Here is a 22,204-nt window from a genome sequence, read left to right as displayed (position 1 = left end):
ACCGTAAAAACCCTAGTGGTGATGAGTGAATCTGCTACTCCACTAAAGATTTAACATGATTTGCAAATTGATTCCTGATACATGCTAATATTATGAAACATCCCAAAATTTGGTTTAAACAAGTAAATATAATTTATTTTAATAAGCAAACAGGTGATGCTAACATATTTTTTTCACCCATAGCAAAGCATGGGGCATTTCACTAGTATATATACATGTATGTATTATACACAGCACCACCATGGCAAGAAAGCTAAAAGTTTGCCCAACAACCTGCCATCCGTCCATCCATGCTGAGACTCCACTCTTCCAGCGGTCAGTTGATCGATCAACTACCGAAACCACTCAAAGAAGAAACGGGTCAAGTTCTTGTTTTAAAATCACACCTGAATCTTCACAAAATAATGCCAAGTTGTGTGTGAGCGCTGCTTGCTAGCTATATAAGATAAAAGCTAAGGCCAGAAAGTGGGCAGTGGGTGTACCGATCTGCTGCCGCCAGCGAGCAGATCGAGCACGCACGTCGATCGGTCGATCATGGCGAAGGTGCACCGGCTCATCAACGCCGTGCTCCGGCTCGCCGCGGCGGGGGCTGCGGCGGCGGCGGCGGTCGTCATGGTGACCAGCCGCGAGACCACCAGCTTCTTCGGCATCCAGATGGAGGCCAAGTACTCCTACACACCGTCCTTCATGTAAGCTACAACGTTGTGTGATGCTATCTCCAGCTATTCTCAATTTATTTTTCTCGGTTTTTACGCGAAAGCTTCTTGAACCACTAAGGCGGCGTTCCTGAGAGGTGTGGATAAGTTAACTTATCTGGCACAAAAGATTAGTATATGATTAATTAATTATTAATTTTTTTAAAAAAATAGAATATATTAGTATGATTTTTTTAAAACAACTTTCCTATAGAAAATTTTTACAAAAAATACATCGTTTAGCAGTTCGGGAAGCGTGCGCGTGGAAAACGAAGGAAGATAACTTACCTAGGGGCCAAACGCGGCCTAAGTGTGAATATTTTGTAAAAATATTTAGTACATAAGTTCATCATATCATGTCTCTAAAATTATTTTTCAACTCTGTGGGAGCTAATTCCATCGTTTACAATATTAAATAGCTATAAAAAAATCACAAATTATACAAGCTTTCACCTCCATATCGGTATATGATATATCATCTTCACGTGCAAATCAGATAATTTTTCATCCTCGCATAATTACATCTGTAGCCGATTAGTCGATTCCTGTATGGTTTCCATTCCCGTCGTCGCTGAGTGATGTGCACTGGTTTTGTGTGTGGTGTAGCTTCTTCGTGGTGGCGTACGCCGTGGCGGCCGCTTACAGCCTGCTCGTCCTGGCCGTGCCGGCCGGGAGTGCCCTCTCCAGATTGGCTCTCACAATAGATGTGGTACTGCCTCTGTTTCTTGTTATTATCTTATTATTATAGAGTGTTTTTAACGTCCTTAAAAAAGTACCTGAACATATCATATTTTTCAAAGTAAAATCTTGATACCTTTAGATATAATGTACCTTGAGATATCATAATTTTACACTAAAAATTTTGGTATCTCAAGGTACTTTTTAAGGATGATAAAACTCATTATTATATATGTTAGTCATGTTTTCTAGCTGAAATTAATGGCCTATTAATTCATTTTCGTTTTTAATATTTAATAACCATAGTGTAAAATGTACCACAGTGTAAATGCACAGACGGTTTTCCCGTCCATGGAATTTAAAACTTATCATCGGACGTCAAGCCAAAAAACCACCTAATATTGTTAAATTTACATCATACATCCAGAGAGCTATAACCCTTCAATTACTAACACGTAGACTACACATTTCTCATCTCTCTGCCATCCCCCTATGCATGGCCAAAGGCCCTGTTGCCCATTGCTGCTACATTCCATGTGCCATGCCCCTTGGTGCCACAACTACTATAATTATAATTATGTAATGACAATCCTCGTAAATCTGTTGTTCCTGGTAGTACAATATGATACTAATGTATTTGAAATTTAACCAATAATATGATTACAACTATCCTGATTTATTGTCATCAATATTTAATACTTCATTTAAATGTCTGTAATATTTTGGGAAATGATTTTGGGAACTAAACAGGGCCTTATTATTGCATTTCAGTGTAAAATTATATTAAGTATATAAAGTAGCAGCTCAAAACTACCTAAAGTCACGTCTCGAAAGTACCCAAAGTCAAATAACTACATGTCCAGATGTAACGTTGCTTTTGGTAGGGGCCCTAGCCCCTAGGTCCTTGTCCTTAGGATAAAACCGGTCTTTTGGTAGAGCCCCAGCTCCTAGGTCCTTGTCCTTAGGATAAAAACGGTCTGAGAATGCTTAAATTGTTTCTGCAACCATGATTTCTCTTAAAAATGGAATCGAAAATGATAGACAATGGAACCAAAATGATATTGGAACAATATAACCTTGGTGACACCGAACCATGTTTACAAAATAAATCTGCATCATGTGCGACTATTAATTAAAAATGAAAATAGGAAACAACTACTTTTAAATACTTCATAACAATGTTGTAGCATCAACATTGAGAACACATAAGGGTTAAGTTAGGTTAGCATTATTTTCATCATAAGTATTATATGGTATTTGTTTTTTTTTTTGGAAATTGATGAAAATGGTATTCCTATGCCAATAAAACAGCTAGAGAACACCTCTAATGTTTTTATTTTCAGAAATTTTATGGTCATAGAAAAAGTAACTAGAAGTATCAAATTTTTACTATAAACATTTAATCACACAAGTTACTTACTACCTAGAGGTACGATTTTTTTTCGCTAGAAAGTATGGTAATTCAAAATACCATCCTAAGTTTGGTAAAAATAAAACTCTTTTTTGTTTCTATTTGTATATATTATGGAATTAGAACAAATGCTCAGATTGGTATAAAATAAAAAAACATATATTACAATCGATATATTGCACAATGTTTTTACTGTTGCTACTGGTCCAATAGAGTTATGGAGGAGCCTTACCAAACCGTCGTAATTAAATCTATTCACTCCAGGTCTTAACCACATAACATAAGTACCTACTGATCTACACTTAATATATCAGGGTTTGATTTGTGGGTCGAAAAGGGTTACTGGGGGCACTTGCTTGCGTTGCATTTTGATCAATACGAGAGACCTGATCCCCGTCCGTCCATGTAACCGCAGATGCTGGGGATGGTGCTCGCCGGAGCCGTCGCCGCCACCGGCGCCGTATCGGACATCGCGAAGAACGGCAACTCGCACGCCGGGTGGCTGCCGGTGTGCGGGCAGATACACGCCTACTGCAACCACGTCATGGCGGCGCTCATCGCCGGCTTCGTCGCCCTGGTCCTCCACTTCGCCGTCGTCCTCTACTCCCTCCACATCGTCACCGATGTCATCTGCCCCTTGCATTAATTACCTGCATGCATGCCTATCAACATATAGAGCAGCATTATAAATATTCACCCAAAATTTCCTTTTGTTTTCTCCGTTTTACTGTGCCTCGATTTGTTAACTTTATGATTGACACGGTGATTTGGGTGCGTTGTAAGTCTTTGTTCTTAAAAACACAAGATTTGAATGAAAAAAAAAATGGTCTTATATGTGTTCGACAGGACGGTACATTATTTGCACTTCAACAAGCAAATGGCAAAGCCTCAACACTACAGATGGTTTTATTTTGAGGTCAAAATAACACCTGTTAGACAATCTTTGACTGTGCTTGCTTTTATTAAGATTGTCCGTACCGTATAGTACTGAGTTGCTGACTGATATAAATAAAACTGATGAGATCATTGTCAGTGACATATGGCCAATATATAAGACTGAAAGGGCGTTAGGTGAGCTAATCTGGTATTGTTGCACCAAAACTGAACGTGTAGTTAGGTGAGCTATAGTATCCGTCCGTGTGCTCTTTCTAACATGGACTCTGTCTGGAGTACATAATGTACATTACACACAAGAGATTGTGACAAATTGAGTACCCGAGTTTCAGCGAAAAAAGAATGGCAAAACTTTTCCAAATCATACTAAAGGAACGTCATAAATACACAAACAATGCTGCACAGATCGATCAAACACAGAATTAACAATGCACGCCCAGATACATAGGTGGTTGGACAGGAAAAAATCTATAATGTTGATGGTCAGAAAAATGTATGCAGGTAAAATCCATAATTGGCCACATTTTGAGGTGAAATATGTGCAGTTATGCATTGAACAATACAGCTATTTGACTGTTTCATGGAAAGAGAGACATATTATCACACACTCCCAACCCATCAGCGTAGGGCATCTTTCTCAGCCACATAAAAATTTTAGTAGTCAGCAATAAGGCACCTATGCTTACAAGTTACTCCCTCGAATTTTTATATGACATTATCGATTTTCATATCTGCGTGTGACCATACGTTTTATTTAAAAAGTTCGTGCAAATATACAAAATTTTAAGATATTCTTACAGTTTCTTTAGAAATAAATCAAATTTAGTAATTATGTAAATTTTGTGAATAAAACAAATGATTATATATAGATCCAAAAGTCAACGACATCAAATAAAAAAGCGAAATGGAGTACTAAATTTCAACCATGCATGCCCAGCTTTTGGGAAAAATCGTGTATATACCCCCCACACACAAAACAGAGCTAGATTTGTTAGATTGATCTCTAACCTTTTAGCCCAACGGCTAAAAGGGCCCTGATCAGGGGCGTCCAGCCCAGTAGGCTGGTGGGCCCCTGTCACACTGCGCAACATAAATAGGGGGTGGAGGCCGGCATGGCACACATCACAAGAATGGTCGCCGCCACCACTCCGCCCCACAAAAACCCTAGCTGATCTAGACGGGGCGTAGCTAGTGACGAGAATCGCCACCGCCGCATCGCCACCTCACCGGACTACTCCGACCGTCGTCGCCGCCGTCAGCCCCAAGGTGCAGCGAGGACGACGATGGTCAGTTCCTCTTCTTCCTCTGCAAGCGAATCAACCGGTCGGTACCCGAAATCCTAATACCCTTTCGCTACCCGTAGCATGTTGTCCATCGATATCACACAAACAGAAAATACCCAACTAGTTTTGAACCCTAGGTGATCGCCAATAGATTCTAACAAGATTTTGTCATATTCCGATTAGTTCACGGTCAATCCTACAAAGTAGTGGAAGAACACCTGCAACGACATTACAGATGCACATAACGGTGAATGCTGCAGGTGATTGTGATTCATCAAGCAGTAGGGTAGGGTAGTAAGTCTGGTGTTACCAGTAGTTGCCAAAGGCGAGGTTGCCATTTCATCGAGCGACTTGCGGGCGTGCATAAGCAACCAAGAAGAACACTGAGAGGGGAGAAGGGCACGGCGGCGGTGAGGGCGACCCAGAGCGCGATGGCGCGCATGCCGTGGAAGAGGAGCACTAGCACGAGTATGGACAAAGGCCAGGTCGCGGTCGCAGCGGTGCCGCTAGCATGGCCATGGCGAAGATGATGAGCTGCGACCGCTGCACCAAGATCTCACCATTCTGTCCAGTGCCGAATTCAATCAGTCGTAGACTTCGGTCCGTTTGCCGCAGCTCCCAACTCTAACTCAGAGCATATCCAGCAGCGTGCCTATTATTTTTGGTTCTGCGTTAAAAACAGAGGTAACAGACCACCTATATTGTCTCTAAAATACCAGTGTTTCCAATTGAAGCTCAAAGGCTGCGCAAATCTGAGAACGCGATCGGCCCTCCCAATCTCATTTGATGGCAAAGCAATCGCACCTGAAGAGTTCGGTGCGTCTTTTTTTCATGACAACACGCCATCTCATACACCGGCGCCGCCAGACCCCGACCCCTGAAGGCCACCATCGGCGCAGCCCGCTCCGTCGAAGTTCGCCGCTGGTGCAGCCCCCTCAAGCGTCGCTCCCTATGCGGTCTACAGGTCCCTCTACTCCCTCTCCTCTTAATTTTGCAGGCAAGACAACGTTATATGGAGCAAATAGCTTAATCTAGTATAGTATAGACAATATTATCTGCGGGCAAGACAGAACACTATAGTCAAAAGAATCAACCGTAAAAAAGAAATAGTGAGAAAAGATGCTAGCAGTGACGTGAGACAGTACATGTATTATTAATTAGAACAGTAAAAAGCAAACAGTGATAAAAGATGCTAGCACTGACATGAGAGTACCAATATTATTAATGCATCGTATAATGACAATATTTCCACTCATTACCAGCTGAACTTTTTTAACATATTATGTGCCATCTACTTCAATAAAAAATGGTGATCCTGTGATATTTTAATTACCAATAGAAGAAATAGTTAATGATCATTTCTTTGTATATTATTGCCATTGGTTGTGGAAAACTTTGATAATGCGATAAAATTTTAACTTGCTTTTTATAGAACTAATAAAAATGGAAGAAAAAAGATTCTACACTAATTCGTTGAACGAGGGCATCTACTGCTGATTGGGATGGTCAGAGTAGCCAGCAAGAGGAAGATCATACACCCATTGTGGAGAAAAGTACTTCAGCTAGACCTAATCAGAAAAGAACAGAGAATTTTACTGAGAAGGAAGATGTGCTTGTTGTTTCAGCATGGTTGAATGTAAGTAGGGATCCGGTGCTAGGTATAAATCAAACCCGTACTGTATTTTGGAAGAGAATTTATGATTACTTCTATAAAACAAGCAATTCACATAGGATCATAGCCTAAATTCTATTATGATTAATTCCATGAAAACAAGAATTTTACGGTAGCACCATACACTGCAATACTGAGCTACTAGGAGTAGACAAAGGAAGGACAAAGTTTACAGTAATCAATATACACGAGAAAATGTTTATGCAATGACTGGTTCTTTTAATAGAGGGAAGGCTACACTCTATCTAGCTAGTTGTTGCTGGTCAAAAGAAGAGAGTGACGTGAGCAAGGGAGAAAAAACGTGAAAACGATCTTAACGAATTTAGTTTATTTGGCCATCTAACTATTTCTAGGACTTAATTTTTGAGTTTCTATTGGAGTAGGGGGGTATATTTTAGGCCCATGATTTTTTTTGAATGCCTCCAATACAGGATTCTTTGGATTTAATTTTTAGTTTTCTATTGTAGATGCTCTTACTTAGTGCCAAAGCTGCATCAAACAGTACAGATTTTAATTTTTTAGAGTGGAGTTAACGGTGCTACTCCTAAACAATGAACTATAGGGGTGTAGGTAGGTTTTTGCTGCTTAACAGCTCCACTCCACTACCTCTAATATATTCTATTCCTTTTCTAAAATGATCCTTCCTTTACGATGAACAGGATAAACATATAATTATATTGGTCTAATCCTAAAGAAAAATAACCGTTATTAAATTATATGAAAAAATCAATTACATGGCTTTCATCATGAATACAGTAGAAGTCATAAAGTTTGTATTATTATCAAGGTAAAATTTGCTATAGGACACTTAAATTTGGCGCTCTTTGCCACAGGACACCGCAAGATCGCATTTTGGCCGCAAGGCATCAAAAAAAATGAGTAATTTGCTGCTGGGCACCGCTGGCATTATTTTAGTGTTTTTGCTACACTTGGAGAGAGAAAAAGGGATGAAAGGACCGAAATGCCCTTGTCCCACCCACCGTCGCCGGCCGGCCTCACCAATGCAACGCCTCCGCCACCTCCTAGCCCGGAGATGGCTCGGTGTCGCCCGCCCTACATCTAGTTCCAATGTAACCGGGACGGCTTGATATGAGGTGGACCAAGGGTAAGACTGTCTTTTTTGAAAGTTTCTCTCTCCAAGTGTAGCAAAAACACTAAATTAATGCCGTCGGTGCCCAATGGCAAATTACCCGTGTTTTTGCGATCTTGCAGTGTCCTACGGCAAAGAGCGCCAAATTTGAGTGTCTTGTAGCAAATTTTTCCTATTATCAACGTACTCACTAACCTCTCTTTTAATAGTTTTAGAGTTGACCAAGGTAGCCAAATGGTTTTTGGTTGCTCTCCCGCTCCTGCGGGAGCTAGCTCATACTAGAGTGGAAATTTGGAGTTAAGAGCGGGTGTCCGGAGACCTACCAATCTTTCCATATCTAATTTCAGCGAGCTTTATTAATATCCGTATTCAGCTCTAAATTTACTACATTCTAGATAAAAAGAGTATAATTTATTACTACCTCCGTTTCATATTATAAGACTTTCTAGTTTTGCCTAAATTCATCAATTGATGAATATATATAATTTATATATATAGATTCATTAGCATTCATATGAATATAGACAAAAATAGAAAGTCTTACGCTGTGAAACGGAGAGAGTACGTAACATATCTATAAGAGCATCCGGATCATCCGTCATAATTTATTGCATCATGCATGTCACTGCGTCAATCGGGGTCTCCCATGTGTTTGTTGTTCTGTGGCATGATCGGGTGCTTGAGGAGGTTGATGAAGTGAACGATGAGTTGCATGAACCTGTTCCGTCGATAAGACGTACGAGCGAGAGGTGCTGGTGGTGGCTCACCGTTGACACAAGGAGCAGCACGAGTAGAGGAGGCCTCTAGAATCTATGCAAATCCTGTACGCCGATCTGGATTGGGAATTATTTAAATCGTGTTTAAAACTGACTGTCCAAAAATGTATATGTATGTAATAATGTAAACACAATGGTGGCTGTGATGGTTTGAATATAAGTTGAAAAGGTGTTAGATCAATGTTAAAAGGAGTCAATTTTACTCACTTGCCTATTTTATTTTATTGATGCCTTTCAACTGTTTTTCTTTTTCTAATTTTGCACCAAAATTTATAGAAGGCAACATTTCTCTCAAATAATATTTTTGTCTTTTGTTAGAAATACTTTACGGGTGAGGTGAACATAACTCAACTGCCCACCCAAGTTCAATCCTATGTTTTACACGGATACTCGTATTTTCAAATATTTAAATTTTTTAGTGTGTCTGAGTAATGGATACGGCATATCGTACCATCATGCATATATTGATAGGATAGATTGGATATGTCCTATCAATTGTACTTGGTGTGATAAATCTATGATAAATTTTGCTACAGGGCACTTCAAGTTTACACTCTTTACCGAAGGACATTGCAAGATCGTGTTTCGGTATAAGAGCACTGCTAATTAGTCACTAGACACCAGCGATATTATTTTATAATTCTTACGATACCAAATTACCAAAATACCATTGAGATGGCGATGCCAGATCAGAAAAAACAGCTCCTCACCGTCCCCTATCCCCACCACATAGGTACCCCAGCCTCCTCAGCTCCTCCTCCAAGAGCCCGTTTATTGCCACCCTCCTCCGCCTTCAACATAAAAGAGACAACAACAACAACGACATTTTGGTAGTGTCCAGTGGCTTATTACCACTTTTTTTTATTGTGGCCTATGGCTAAAACATAATCTTGCGGTGTCCTATAACAAATAACACAAACTTCCAGTCCCCTGTAGCAAATTTGCCCTAAATCTTTACGTTAGATTAGGGCTATTATTAACCTGGTATATATTTATATTCATCTTTTTATTCTTTATACATTACTGCAGATACAACATAATCTAAGCATAATCTAAGATTAGTTGATAGGCTATATTAGACACTTCCCATGTATTACTTGGTCTTATAAATATATATGTTAGATTAGGGGTATTACTTACCTTGGTATAAATCTATGTGTCTCTTTGTTGTTTGTACATTACTGTGAATACCTTGGTACCTAATGACAAGATAAGCTTAACTAGTATAAATCTATGTTTTCCATTTTTACATATCATTACAAACACCTGCGTACGAGATTACCCTACACCTCCTAAATATCGTAGTCGAGATACCACTCCTTAACACCAAGATATATGGTGACATTGTAGTTGCGGTCGATTGAGAGACGTCTTTGATGACACCATTAATCTTAAAATATATTGGTCTGGTTTTTAAATTTGCTCATAGTGAAAAGTGTACATGTATGTGTTCATTAAGGTGGTTTTGACGGTATAGTACTATTTTTTCCTAGTGGAAACTTCAATTAAGTGTTACATGGAAAAAAAAAGATATGCATACTCCATATGTTCCATACCATAAGATTTCTGACTTTATATTGATATATATATATATATATAAGAAATGTCATTGACAAACACCCAATTCTAAGAAATACCATCGACGAGTGCGAGTTCAATGAAATGTTATCATACAAATAACTTTGTCTAAGAAATGTTCCGTTAGGAGTTCTCCGTTAAGTGCGATAAGATGGACGGTGTATTTGATGACGTGAAATGAATAGAACCCTAATAATAATGATATTTCTTAGACAAAGTCATTTATGTAATAATATTTTGTAGAACTTGCACTCGTCAATGGAATTTCTAAGACTTATATGTTTGTCAACGATATTTCTTAAACTTAAAGAGTTCGTGAATAACATTTCTTAGATTATTTTATATATATTTATATGTGTATAGGTTATTAGTATATATATAAATTTGGGTAGTAAATAGAAAGTCTTATATCATGAAACACCGGGAGTACAGAATATAGAAAACCACATATGTTTCAAACAAAACGCTGTATTATCTATGTAGTATTTCATCCGTCAAAAAAGATAAAAATGAAAAGAAATATAGTAACCAGTTTCGTAGCCAACGATAAAAATGGACTATGAGATGCACTTTAAAAAAAAGATAAATTTAATGTTTACCACTTTTTTCGTTGTTAAATTATTTATAAATACTCATAAATACTTCTAAGTATGATATACTTGACCATCTAAATCAATAATATAGTAAATTAAGATGCCAAATAATCGGAGAAATCAAACCTATCAAAGAAGAATGCAGCGCTAATCGATTCCGTTAAAAGCATCAACAATCGTTCACCTCTTAAGAGTTAAGAGAGAAGCAAAGAAAACAGAAATCCACGGAAGCGTTCAGCGGTGGGAGCCGTTACGGCAGCTGTTTCTGCGATCCGTCAGTTTAGGTCCCCGCTGTCCACCGAAATCGGCGTGTCGTCGACTCGTGGCTTTTGACTCACTTGGGCAGCTCACGAAGCCCAAACTGAACTCGTGCTCTTCTAGCTGCTCTCTCTGAACTTCTGAATTGCAAGCACTGCAGCATCTCTTGCGTTGGCGATCGACAGGATGCAAGGTATTGTTCGTTCTTGGTCTAATCATGTCAAGATTTTCAGTTGTGATTTTGGTTCTTTCTATGACACCAGCAATCTTTCTTCTCCGCTTTCAGGTGAGCAGGGTCACCATGGCCATGTCCCTGTCTACGCGTCAGGCTCCGAGGTGAGAATCTGAGCACCTGCCCAAGATTTAAGTGAGGTTCTTGCAGTGATAATTAGAGCAGAGCACATCAAAATCTTCCTCATGGTGTGATGTGATGCTATGAGTTCTGAGTATTTTTTTTAGGTGCTCGAAAAGCTTCAGGAGAAATGGAAGTCCACGAAGCAGCAGAGATACCCGGCGGCGATGTACTCCAGCGTCGTCGGCGGCATCATCCTCGACCCGTCGATGATGGTCATCCCCATCGACGATCACATGGTCCACAGAGGCCACGGCGTGTTCGACACCGCCATGATTTCTGACGGGTTAAGCGTCGCCGTCTCATGTTCTGAATTGTTTTTATCTGCACATTGTAGAATTAGAGTTTGGTGCTGAATGTATAAAATCAAACCAGTTCTTGATTTGATTTGAATTTGAAATGGATCATGAGGTACTTGAAAATTTGCAAATTTGGCACTGAATTTTCAGACTCAAAAGTTAGTTTTTGATTCGATCAGGTACCTGTATGAGCTGGATTCGCATTTGGATCGGCTGCTGATATCTGCAGCTAAAGCAAAGATCGGCTCTCCGTTCTCCCGCGAAACTCTTCGCGCCATCTTGGTGCAGATGGCGGCTGCGTCCAAGTGCAGGAATGGCTCGATCAAGTACTGGCTCAGCGCCGGCCCCGGCGACTTCCTCCTCTCGCCGAAGGGGTGCACGGACCCGGCGTTCTACGCCGTCGTCATCGCGTCCGGCGGCGCTCCGGCACCGGCCGCCGGACATCCCCGGCTCAGGGAGGGCGTCAGGGCGGTCACGTCGGCGGTGCCGATGAAGCACCCGTTCTTCGCGGCGATGAAGAGCGTCAACTACCTGCCGAACGCGCTGGCCATGGCGGACGCCGAGGAGCGCGGCGCGTACGCGTCGGTGTGGGTGGACGACGCCGGGGGCGTGGCGGAGGGGCCCATGATGAACGTGGCGTTCGTCACGCGGGGCGGCGACCTCGTGGTGCCGGCGTTCGACAGGGTCCTTAGCGGCTGCACGGCCAAGCGGGTGCTCGCGCTGGCGCCCCGGCTGGTGGACGCCGGCGTGCTCAGGAGCGTCGCCGCGGTGGGCATCTCCGCCGCCGAGGCGAGGAGGTGCGCCGAGATGATGTTCGTCGGGAGCGGGCTCCCGTTGCTGCCCGTCGTCGAATGGGATGGTCAACCGGTTGGTGATGGTATATTCTTCTGAACCAAAATATTTAGTACTTCTTGTTTCTTTATTGAGAAAATCTAAAAACTGTCATAGACAAACGTCTAAGTCTAAGAAATAGCATTGACGAATACAAGTTCTAAGAAATACCATCGTACAAACGAATTTGTCTGAAAAATGCCATCGCCGTTAGGGTTTCGTGTATTTCCGCCGTTAAAAACACTGTTCATACTATAGCACTTAACGGGAAAAAGCTAACGAAACCCTAACGGTGATGGTATTTTTTAAATAAATTCGTTTGTACGATAGCATTTATTAGAACTCACGCTCGTCGATGGTACTTCTTGAATTAAGTGTTTGTCCATGGCATTTGTTAGATTTTCTCTTCTTTATTTGATGTCATTAGATTTTTATGTGTACGTTTGATAATTCATCTTATTTAAAAAAATATATTATTATTGATTATTTTGTTATCATTCGATTTATTACCAAAGAAACTTTAAGAACGACTAATAATTTTGTATATTTTCATAAAAAATTGAATAAGACTAACAATGGAACGTAGATGTAAAAATTAACGGTATTAAATAAATACGAGGAATTAGTTGTTGATGCCTTGGCTAGAGTAAATGTTGCTCATCCATTGACAGATTGAAGCATCTGAAATTTTGTGCAAGTAATTCATTGATTTTAGACGCCATGAGTAATGATTACTGACTGTTTAACCAGTGTTTTCTTGCTATTTTGTTAAGATGAATATAATTTCTACTGGTGTTGATAGACAGATACTCTCTGAAATTTTAGATTGTAGAAATGCACTTGAAATAATTCAACATAGAAGTGAGACAGTTTTATGGTACCCACTACTGCAGGTGGTAATAATGCAGTGTAAGTTAAATCCAACCGTTGATTGTAATGAAAATGATTGGCACTGGCCTGTATACATCTGCGGTTCAAATTTACAACATTTTATATGAACTAGTAAATCATATTGGTTAAACAGATTGAAGGACATGTTCATTAATCTCTTCAATTTCTATGGTGCAGGTAAAGTGGGGAAAGTCGCTCTCGCGCTGTCAGACATGCTCTGCGAAGACATGAAGACTGGTCCAGAAAGAGTTCTTGTTCCTTATGATCAAACGAGCTAGATGACGACTCATTTAGGAACTATGCAAGACCAACACTGAACAACAACAATATGCTTCCATTTATAATGAACCAAGTTCTGTTGTACTATTTTTTCTAGAGAAGAGGGCCACTTGGTCCAGCGTTTACTAAGGGACTGTTTCAGGTACTTTTTTTTTTAAGGCTTTTGTCACATCCGATGCTTGGACGTTAATCAGGAGTATTAAATATAGACTGATAATAAAACTAATTGCATAAATAAAGACTATTTTATTAGACAAATTTTTTAAGCCTAATTAATCTACGATTAGCAGATATTTACTGTAGCATCATATTCGTTAATTATGGACTAATTAGGCTCAATAAATTTGTGTCACGAAATAGTCCAAAGTATGGTTGAAAGTGATTCAGATAGTTTCCGTCCGACCACATCGTTTTTTTGGATTAAGATGGTTTTAGAAATTTTCGGATTCGGAATCGAATTTAGATTTTTTTTCTTCGGATACGGAAAAGAATATGCTACGGGTAATATCCGTCAGATACTATCTGGATTTTTTTCCGAATATCCGTACATATGCATTAACTATTCGATCAAATCAGCTCGACCTAAGAAAGTCCATCCCAACGACCCAACTAGTGTTAACCTTAATTGGTTCTGACTAAATGGCTTCAAGCAGTCTAAGGCGTCCACAATCACACAACCGCCACGAATATTTGTTTTTATGATATTAGTAATCACTTATATTTAAAAATATCGATAAGTTATATACTTATATAAAAAATAACAAGTTATGTTTCTTCAATGACATCTAAAGCTTAGTTTAAGAGGTTTTTATGTTCCGATTAATATTCATCACCATATTCGTTTCGATTCGTACTCACTCCGTATTTGTATTCGATAATATTTGATTCTGTTTCCATATCCGAGTTTTCGATTCTGATTTCGATTCTGAAAAAATATAAAAACGAATATGATAGAGCTAGTTTTTATTAATAGTCTATATTTAATACTTCTGATTAGTGTTCAAACATTCAACGTGACAGGGAAAAAAAAAAGCAAGAGGGATCCAAACACCCCCTAAAATAACAAAAGTATCAAATTTGGTGGGGTTAGCTTACAGAAAGCACAGAGCAGGGGTAAACCGCGAGCGTTGCTATGCATACGATTTTTTTACGAAAATTGTACGACAAATAACGGCCGTTGCTTTGCGTCTCGCGAGCGCCTCTCACGCCGTTTGATTAGCAAGCTCAAATCAGCGCCTCACGCCGTGTGTCGTACGGTAATTGTACGATACAACTCGTACGCATAGCAGTTTTGGTAAACCGCTGCAACTTTAGGCATGCACGTAACTACAACTCAACCAGCTATCCCACGAGAGCCTTTTGTCGTCCTTTAAAAAATATCTCGATATATCATATTTTTTTATTTTATGTAAAAATTAGTATCTTCAAGTATAATGTGTCTTAATACTAAAATTTTGTACTAAAATTTTTAGTAGGCACTGTCTTCGTTTTATAATGTAAGATGTTTGACTTTTCTGGTTGGAACATTTGATCATTCGTCTTATTCAAAAGTTTAGTATAAATATAAAAAATGACAAGTAATGCTTAAAGTTCTTTCAATAATAAAGACTCCCTCTGTTTCCTAACGTAAGATGTTTGACTTTTTTTTGTTACAATGTTTAATCATTTGTCTTATTTAAAAAATTATAAAAATATCATTTATTTTGCTTGTGACTTACTTTATTATAAAAAGAACTTTAAGCACAACTTATCATTTTTTATATTTGAACTAAATTTTTGAATAAGACGAAAGATCAAACGTTGCAACCAAAAAATCAAACATCTTATATTATAAAACAGAGGTAGTAAGACACAAGCAAAATAAATGATATTTTTATAATTTTTTAAATAAGACAAATAGTCAAACATTGCAAGTAAAAAAGTCAAATATCTTACGTTAAAAAATGGAGGGAGTACTTTTTAAGGAATGGTAAAAAAATCTCATCCTAGAAACAAGCAAAAGAGCCACCATGTCCAAATTACAAGACAATTGAGGCTAAACCACAGAAAAACGCCATCTCCCATCTGAAACCTAAACCATAGCACTATATCATCCCACTCCATTTCTGCAACGCATATTCTTCACTCCTTCCAGTAGCTTGGATCTCATGGCCTCCAATTTTATGCCTTCATCTTCTCTTGCTAGCACCTTGCACTGTGTCAGGAAAAATAACAACTCTATAAATCAACATGTTAGTAGAAGATACAAGTTTATCTCTAAACACTATAACATTCCTAACTAGCCAAATATTACAGCAACCAGCTCCAATCAAAACAAAATCCCACTCTACAATGCTTATCTGACTTGGTTTCCCAGCAAAATATAGAAAAACATTTCTAAACTACTAGGTCTCCTTCTATAGCCTAAAACATCTCTACAGAAAACACCAAACAAAAATAGCAATCAGATTTTCAAAGATGTGAATATGAGTCCAGTGCTGTCGACAGATGTGAATAAAGATGTCTACAAAGATCAAGTCTAACACCTCATTTGAATGGCAATTTTTTCCTCCATTCCTACCAAACTAAAATACTGAATTATACCAGTGAAACTTTAGCAAATTTATGAGAAATTCTTGTATTTATACTCATTCAAAAAGAAAGTGGTGATGGTGATGAATATGCCACCCCACCTGCTCTCTTTGTAAATTTTACAAATGATCCTCCTATACTTCTTATTATTCAAAACAATTAAATTTAAATGTAGTTGCATAAAAAATCAAATGAATATGAACATTCCCTATAGAAAAATATAAAATGTTTCATAAAATATATTTATTTTACTTTAACAACATTAAAATATATTATATTTTACCTGTAGTAAAGCATGGTCGGCTAATACAACTCCGGCCGTGTTTGATAGTTGGTTAGATAACTAGTACAGAAAATATAATAGATTCGTATATGATTAATTAATTAATAGTTACATAAAATTAAAAATAGATTAATATATTGTTTTAAAACAACTTTTCTATAGAAAAATTTTAAAAAAATACATCGTTTAGTAGTTCGGAAAGCGTGCATACGAAAAAAGAACAGAACGGGCCTCCCTCCATTCCATACGTTACGTATTATAAAATACTTTAGTCCAAATTTGTTACTACTCCTAATAATGAGGTAAGACTGTAACAGAAGTTATGAATGGGCTAGTGGGCCTTCTCTGTGGGCCGAAGGCCCGAAACAAGTCCACGAGGAGTCCACCAAACCACCCCCTTCTTCTTCTCCGAGCTCTCGACTCGTCGCCGCAAATCCCCCGAGTTAGGGTTTCCGCGACCGCCTCCCGCTCGACTCCGCTGCTACCCAACAATCTGCATTCCCTCCCTCCCTCCCGAGCACCAATCCGTACGTGCGCGCGGCGGGCCATGGCGACGGCGGTGGCAGCGGCGAAGGGCGGCGAGAAGCCGGCGCTGAGGAAGCCGGTGTTCATCAAGGTGGACCAGCTCAAGCCGGGCACCGGCGGCCACACCCTCACCGTCAAGGTCGTCAGCGCGAGCCCTGTCCCCGCCCGCGGCCGCGCCGGGGGCAGTGGCGGCCCGGCCGCCGTCGGGTCTCGCCCCGTGCGCATCGCGGAGTGCCTCGTCGGCGACGAGACAGGGGTCATCGTCTTCACCGCCCGCAACGACCAAGGTGATGTTGGCTTTGACTCGTCTTTGTAGTTTGTGACGAGCTTTTCTCTCTCTCTAATCTGTGCTAGGGGTCTATTTAAATCTCTCTCTCTCTAATCTGTGCTAGGGATCTATTTTTTGTTGCGTGGTTATAAGAAAACCTATTTTGTAAGAATTAGCCTCACTTTCTTTAGTCAACACATGTTGACTCATGAATAAGATTATAAACTAAAAATGATTAAAAAATGATTATGGCCTAGACCGTAAAGCCAAGCAATCCAAATTCCAAATTATGACATCATTAGGCAAATCGACATTTGGAAGATCACAAGTATTTTGGACATTAGGAAAAATTGGCATTGGGAAAGAAAAAAAAAAGAAGACATTTGGAAGATCACAAGCATTGAGGACTCACCAAATGTTGATTTCTAGCTGCAACCTTGCAGCTTAAGGATTGATGGGCTAACGGCTGACATTTTGTTTTGAGCCAATTCTGCTCATACAATAGCTACAATTAGATTCAACAAGCACAGCAACTCAAATATGTTCTTTTGCCCTTATAATAGGGTGCACACTTTTCTTCAGAAAGATACCGAACCGTCCAGCTCAAACCTTATGGTTGTTTCTTTAAGAAATGATGCACCCTGTGGTACTAGTCAGAGGGTGATCCGTAGGTTGATATTGACATGATTTCTCTTACAATTTGTTCTCTTCACAACTCTATATGAGAGTATTATTCAGGGAAACAGTATATGAATTGATGTCAGAGAAAAGTGAGAAGCAAATGGGCATCATGCTGACCCTTTCTGACCATGATAGCAGAAGAAGAAATCACTCATCTGTCTGGCCTGATTGCAAATTGTCATGTGCTGCATCGTTAGTTCCCTCAGTTCCATATTTGTTAATGCAGATTGTATGTCTTGGGAACTTATATTTTCTCCCTTTTGCCTCGAGTAGAGGAGGGAGGTGGTCAAGTGGTCAACAATGACTATCCTGTCTGGCTCCCAGTGGGCCAATGCTGGTGGTGGGATCCTCCTTCCTAGATTCCTCCTTCCTTGCATAGTGATGGAAGAGACCCTTCCCCTTTCCTTTTTTTTCAAAATCAAATCCACTAGAGATGGAGGCCATGCGCATGTGCAGTAGCTCCAACCCTAGTACTGTTTGTATGGTTAGCATCCCATCCTCCCTATCTCCTTCCTGTTCAAAACTTCAGATATGAACTTTTGAGGCTATTATGGGCTTATCGCCTTTCTCTGTCCCAATTACTTCATGTCCTCACCAAATGGTGTTGGTGATAGCAACAGCTCCTTGTCTCTTTCAAAAACTTCTACTTTTTTATATTGTGTTTCCTATTCCAATGCTGCGTAGGTGAATCGTAGATCCTTTTGCCTTCATTTCATCACCTTGTACTCTTGGTTTTCTCTCCCTTGATGGTTTTGACAGGCCCTTAAGTATACATGCTACCAGTTAGCCATGTTCCTTCTGGGTAAATGGGAGCAAGTGTTGTCAACAATGTCAACCGATCATATCTTATATCATGAACTGAATTCATTATGGGATAAACACTGCTGGGATGATAGCCACACATGATGCCGGCTGCTGCGGATATGACATAATTAGACTGCAAGTTAGAATTTAGATTGATTATTTTTTTCATTGCTCCGTGATATTACCTCTACAACATGCTTTAAGATTTGTTGTCGGCAAGATGGCAACAATTCATCTGAATAGCTGGCAGATAACTCATCCAAGTAACAGCTCAGTTATAATCTTATCTCTAGTACTAATGGCCTGATTTTGTGGTTGTGTCTTGGCGTTGTGCCTCCTGCTTGTTTTGCCCCATGGGCCTACTAAGTCCATCACATCTGTTGATCTTGTTGCATAGCTGAAGGTCATGAATTTTGGTGAACCTCGGATCTGATTGGATCTTCTTTCCATTGGGTGGTTATGCTGTTTATGAAGCTTCCCTAGAGGTGTCCATATAAAGCTAACTAGATGATTGGGCATGATGTGCTCTACACCTTGGTTAGATGATTGCTGGAGGTGCCAATAAAAAAACATTCAGCATAAACCAATGAGCTATAGGATTGCTTGGTGCTGACCAACGAATGGCAGCATCCATTCAACATTAGCTCAAGAATCATAGCATTTTGGTGCCAATAAAAAATATTCAACATTTTTGTGCTGGTACAGTCATCTGTAGCATTTTGATGGGATCTCCCCCCCTTTTGTTGTTATAAGAAGGCTTCCATGGTTTATATGCCCTAATTTGAGGTTTTCTCTCTCTAGTTTCCTCTTGGTAGTATATTGTTGGGCAAGGTGTAGTGGCCCTTTGGCTGTTAGCCACACTAGTGTGTCCTATGTTTTGGCTTATGCTTATGCTTATAAGCCAAAATTTGAATTTTAAAACTTAAATTTGGAGTTGATTTTGAGGTTTCTTCATCATAATTTATTTTCCAGACTTTGTTTTTAGATTGCTAAGAACACACATATAAAAGTTTTACCAACAAATTATTTTTAATCGTTAATAAGTTCTTTCACTTATGCTTAAATTCAACGAAAAAATCCCCCCATGTTTTGGCTCGTGCTTATGTTTACAAGCCAAAATTTGAATTTTAAAACTTAAATTTGGAGTTTTTTCATCGTTTTTTTCCCAACCTTTGCCTTAGATCACTAAGAACATGTATATAAAAGTTTTATCCATAAATTATTTTTAATTGTTAATAAGCTGTTTTGCTTATGCTTAATTTTAGCGAAACAATGAGTAAATCTGCAACTGCTGATCTAGTGTCTTCACAGTTCACACTGCCCAGTCCTAGTTGAAAGTGGAGATGAAGATTCCAGCTGTGGAAGTTAATTTATTTGGATTTCCATGCAGAACTCTTGCTGTTCATGTTATCTCAACTTTTAATCTCTTTCCTTTATAGTGTTGGTAAATATATAATGGCCCCTTTCAAGCTGTAGTTTTGGATGCACTCCTTTGGTTATCTTTAGTGTTGTCTTCTTGTTGTTTTCTGTATTTCTGGTGTCTTATTTGTAGAGATGGCAGCTGGTCGGGTAAAGGGTTTACCCGTCCGCGTGCATACCCATGACCCTGACTTTTACTGCCCGTGAGTATACCCTCAGGTAGAGTTTCGTACCCACGCCCACGCCCACCAGGCACCCATTGGGTCTTGGGTACCTGTTGGGCAGAGACAAATATCACATCATAGTGATCACAGCAGCAAGAATAATTAAAATCTAGCACATATTTCCACCATACCAACAAGGAACGACATATATCAACTAATTAAAGCAAATAATAGTGTTACATCTCACATGCATATCATTGTCCACCATGCTTTGTGCACCGTGCACATGCATATTATTGGAAGTCTGGCATTCACAAGCCACAACAATATTATTATTATACATAGTAATATTTGCTTTAGGTTTTTCTATGGGCCAGACTACTTTAAATGTTGGATAAAGGTATCCGCGGGCGAAGACCTGCACCCGCATCCACCCCCGCATATTTGCGGGTACCTGACCCGCGTGTACCCGCGGGCAAGATTTCTTACCCATTCCTATGCCTATCGGATACGAGATCTGTGGGTACCCACACCAGCGGGCCCAACTGCCATCTCTACTTATTTGTGACACATAATTTGATGTATGGCTGGTGTTTGTTCATTCGATGGCATTCCATAGTAGGTATCTTGAAACCTTTTGAACTGCGGCCAAGCTATGTACACAAAATTGTTGGCTGTTCTCACTTGCATAAGCTTGAGTTAAAACGAAGTCCAAAAATTAACAGATTTTGGACATCTACTTTGTCCCAAAGTAATTGAATGGCATTAAATTTGGTGCTACAGAAGTATAAAAGAAAATTCGGATGCATTTCAATTGCACTGTATAGGGGAAGCAGATTTGGAGATTTTTTTGTGTTTTTAAATATTTCTCGTTTAACTTAACTGAATTTTTGTCACTAATATCTTGTTTGAGATGCCGAATTTTGAAGTTCTTGATCTCATCTCTATTTGTGCTTTGCTTCTACTTTTGTAGTCGACATGCTGAAGCCAGGAAATACAGCAATTCTGCGGAATGCGAGAATCGATATGTTCAAGGGCTCGATGAGGCTTGCTGTCGACAAGTGGGGACGTGTGGAGGTTACAGAGCCTGCCAGTTTCACGGTGAAAGAAGACAATAACCTATCGCTTGTTGAGTACGAATTGGTTAACGTGCCGGAGTGATTGCTCCATCAAGGTCTCTACTGCTAGCATAAAAAGGGCATGTCAAACTAGTAGTGATTTCGTTTCTTAAAACAAGATTAGGAGGGAGTATGGCATTTTGTTTAGAATTCTCAACCAGTGATTCATATGAAATCATTTTGTGTGCACCCCATGAAGATGATATTTCTCTTTCTCGTGGCCTGATAATCGTGTTGCTGCTGCTAGCTGTCGACAGGATTATTTACCACCATAGCTGCTGGACAGGCAAACTACAACCATACCTGCAGGAATTTGCTCCTGCTTTTACGCCGGTTTATGGCCAATTTCGACCGATCTGTGTAGCGTTATACCCTCGTAATGCTTATAATTTTTAACATTAAATTTAAAGTTGACTTAGAGTTTTTTAATTGTAGTTTATTTTCCAGTCTTGATTTTTAGATCTTTAAGAACATATGTATAGAAGTTTTTTCATAAATTATTTCTCTACAAACGCATATTCATGGAATAAGAGGGCAACTTGCATTTCTCGCTCGCTGTAAGCAGGATAGAAGTAGAAATGTAGAATGCCATGTTGGAATCACTCTACAGAATCTTTGGCTATCCTGCTACGCTCAAAAGCAGAAGCAAACAAGATCTTAGGCCAAAAGGCAGTGACCAGTCAGACGGTAGTGTACAGCAGCGACGCTCGTGAAAGGCCATTGTCACATCCCAGTAGCACGGAAGCATCCATCCAAAAGGGCGCACGGCAAGTCCCCTAGGGTACACACGC

General features: G+C 39.6%; 3 protein-coding genes across 3 annotated transcripts; all 3 read left to right on the top strand.

Annotated features, from left to right (window-relative positions):
* Positions 1-486: 486 nt before the first annotated feature.
* Positions 487-3,653, top strand: LOC102708996 (CASP-like protein BLE3). The gene is made up of 3 exons (XM_006654115.2): positions 487-689; positions 1,302-1,404; positions 3,200-3,653. The coding sequence occupies exons 1-3, from the start codon at positions 535-537 to the stop codon at positions 3,428-3,430; spliced, it is 489 nt and encodes a 162-aa protein (XP_006654178.1). The 5' UTR covers positions 487-534; the 3' UTR covers positions 3,431-3,653.
* Positions 3,654-11,031: 7,378 nt separating this feature from the next.
* Positions 11,032-13,782, top strand: LOC102714740 (D-amino-acid transaminase, chloroplastic-like). The gene is made up of 5 exons (XM_006655070.2): positions 11,032-11,121; positions 11,215-11,264; positions 11,388-11,566; positions 11,759-12,456; positions 13,479-13,782. The coding sequence occupies exons 1-5, from the start codon at positions 11,115-11,117 to the stop codon at positions 13,577-13,579; spliced, it is 1,035 nt and encodes a 344-aa protein (XP_006655133.1). The 5' UTR covers positions 11,032-11,114; the 3' UTR covers positions 13,580-13,782.
* A 3,075-nt stretch (positions 13,783-16,857) lies between these two features.
* Positions 16,858-21,642, top strand: LOC102708717 (uncharacterized protein At4g28440-like). Its single transcript, XM_040524505.1, has 2 exons — positions 16,858-17,246; positions 21,269-21,642. The coding sequence occupies exons 1-2, from the start codon at positions 16,982-16,984 to the stop codon at positions 21,454-21,456; spliced, it is 453 nt and encodes a 150-aa protein (XP_040380439.1). The 5' UTR covers positions 16,858-16,981; the 3' UTR covers positions 21,457-21,642.
* The last annotated feature ends 562 nt before the right edge of the window (positions 21,643-22,204 follow it).

Source organism: Oryza brachyantha, chromosome 5 (assembly GCF_000231095.2).
Source record: "Oryza brachyantha chromosome 5, ObraRS2, whole genome shotgun sequence".
Taxonomy (NCBI): Eukaryota; Viridiplantae; Streptophyta; class Magnoliopsida; order Poales; family Poaceae; genus Oryza; species Oryza brachyantha.
Note: the sequence above shows the minus strand (reverse complement) of the source record. Positions and strands in the feature narration are given on the sequence as shown.

What these genes read in the sequence shown, in the direction of transcription:
- LOC102708717 (XM_040524505.1), top strand. Translation starts at nt 16,982, where the DNA reads ATGGCGACGGCGGTGGCAGCGGCGAAGGGCGGCGAGAAGCCGGCGCTG. An exon ending in CACCGCCCGCAACGACCAAG is followed by an intron (nt 17,247 to 21,268) that starts GTGATGTTGGCT and finishes CTACTTTTGTAG; the next exon opens with TCGACATGCTGAAGCCAGGA.
- LOC102708996 (XM_006654115.2), top strand. Translation starts at nt 535, where the DNA reads ATGGCGAAGGTGCACCGGCTCATCAACGCCGTGCTCCGGCTCGCCGCG. An exon ending in TCCTACACACCGTCCTTCAT is followed by an intron (nt 690 to 1,301) that starts GTAAGCTACAAC and finishes TGTGTGGTGTAG; the next exon opens with CTTCTTCGTGGTGGCGTACG. An exon ending in TGGCTCTCACAATAGATGTG is followed by an intron (nt 1,405 to 3,199) that starts GTACTGCCTCTG and finishes ATGTAACCGCAG; the next exon opens with ATGCTGGGGATGGTGCTCGC.
- LOC102714740 (XM_006655070.2), top strand. An exon ending in ACCGCCATGATTTCTGACGG is followed by an intron (nt 11,567 to 11,758) that starts GTTAAGCGTCGC and finishes TGATTCGATCAG; the next exon opens with GTACCTGTATGAGCTGGATT. An exon ending in TGGTCAACCGGTTGGTGATG is followed by an intron (nt 12,457 to 13,478) that starts GTATATTCTTCT and finishes TCTATGGTGCAG; the next exon opens with GTAAAGTGGGGAAAGTCGCT.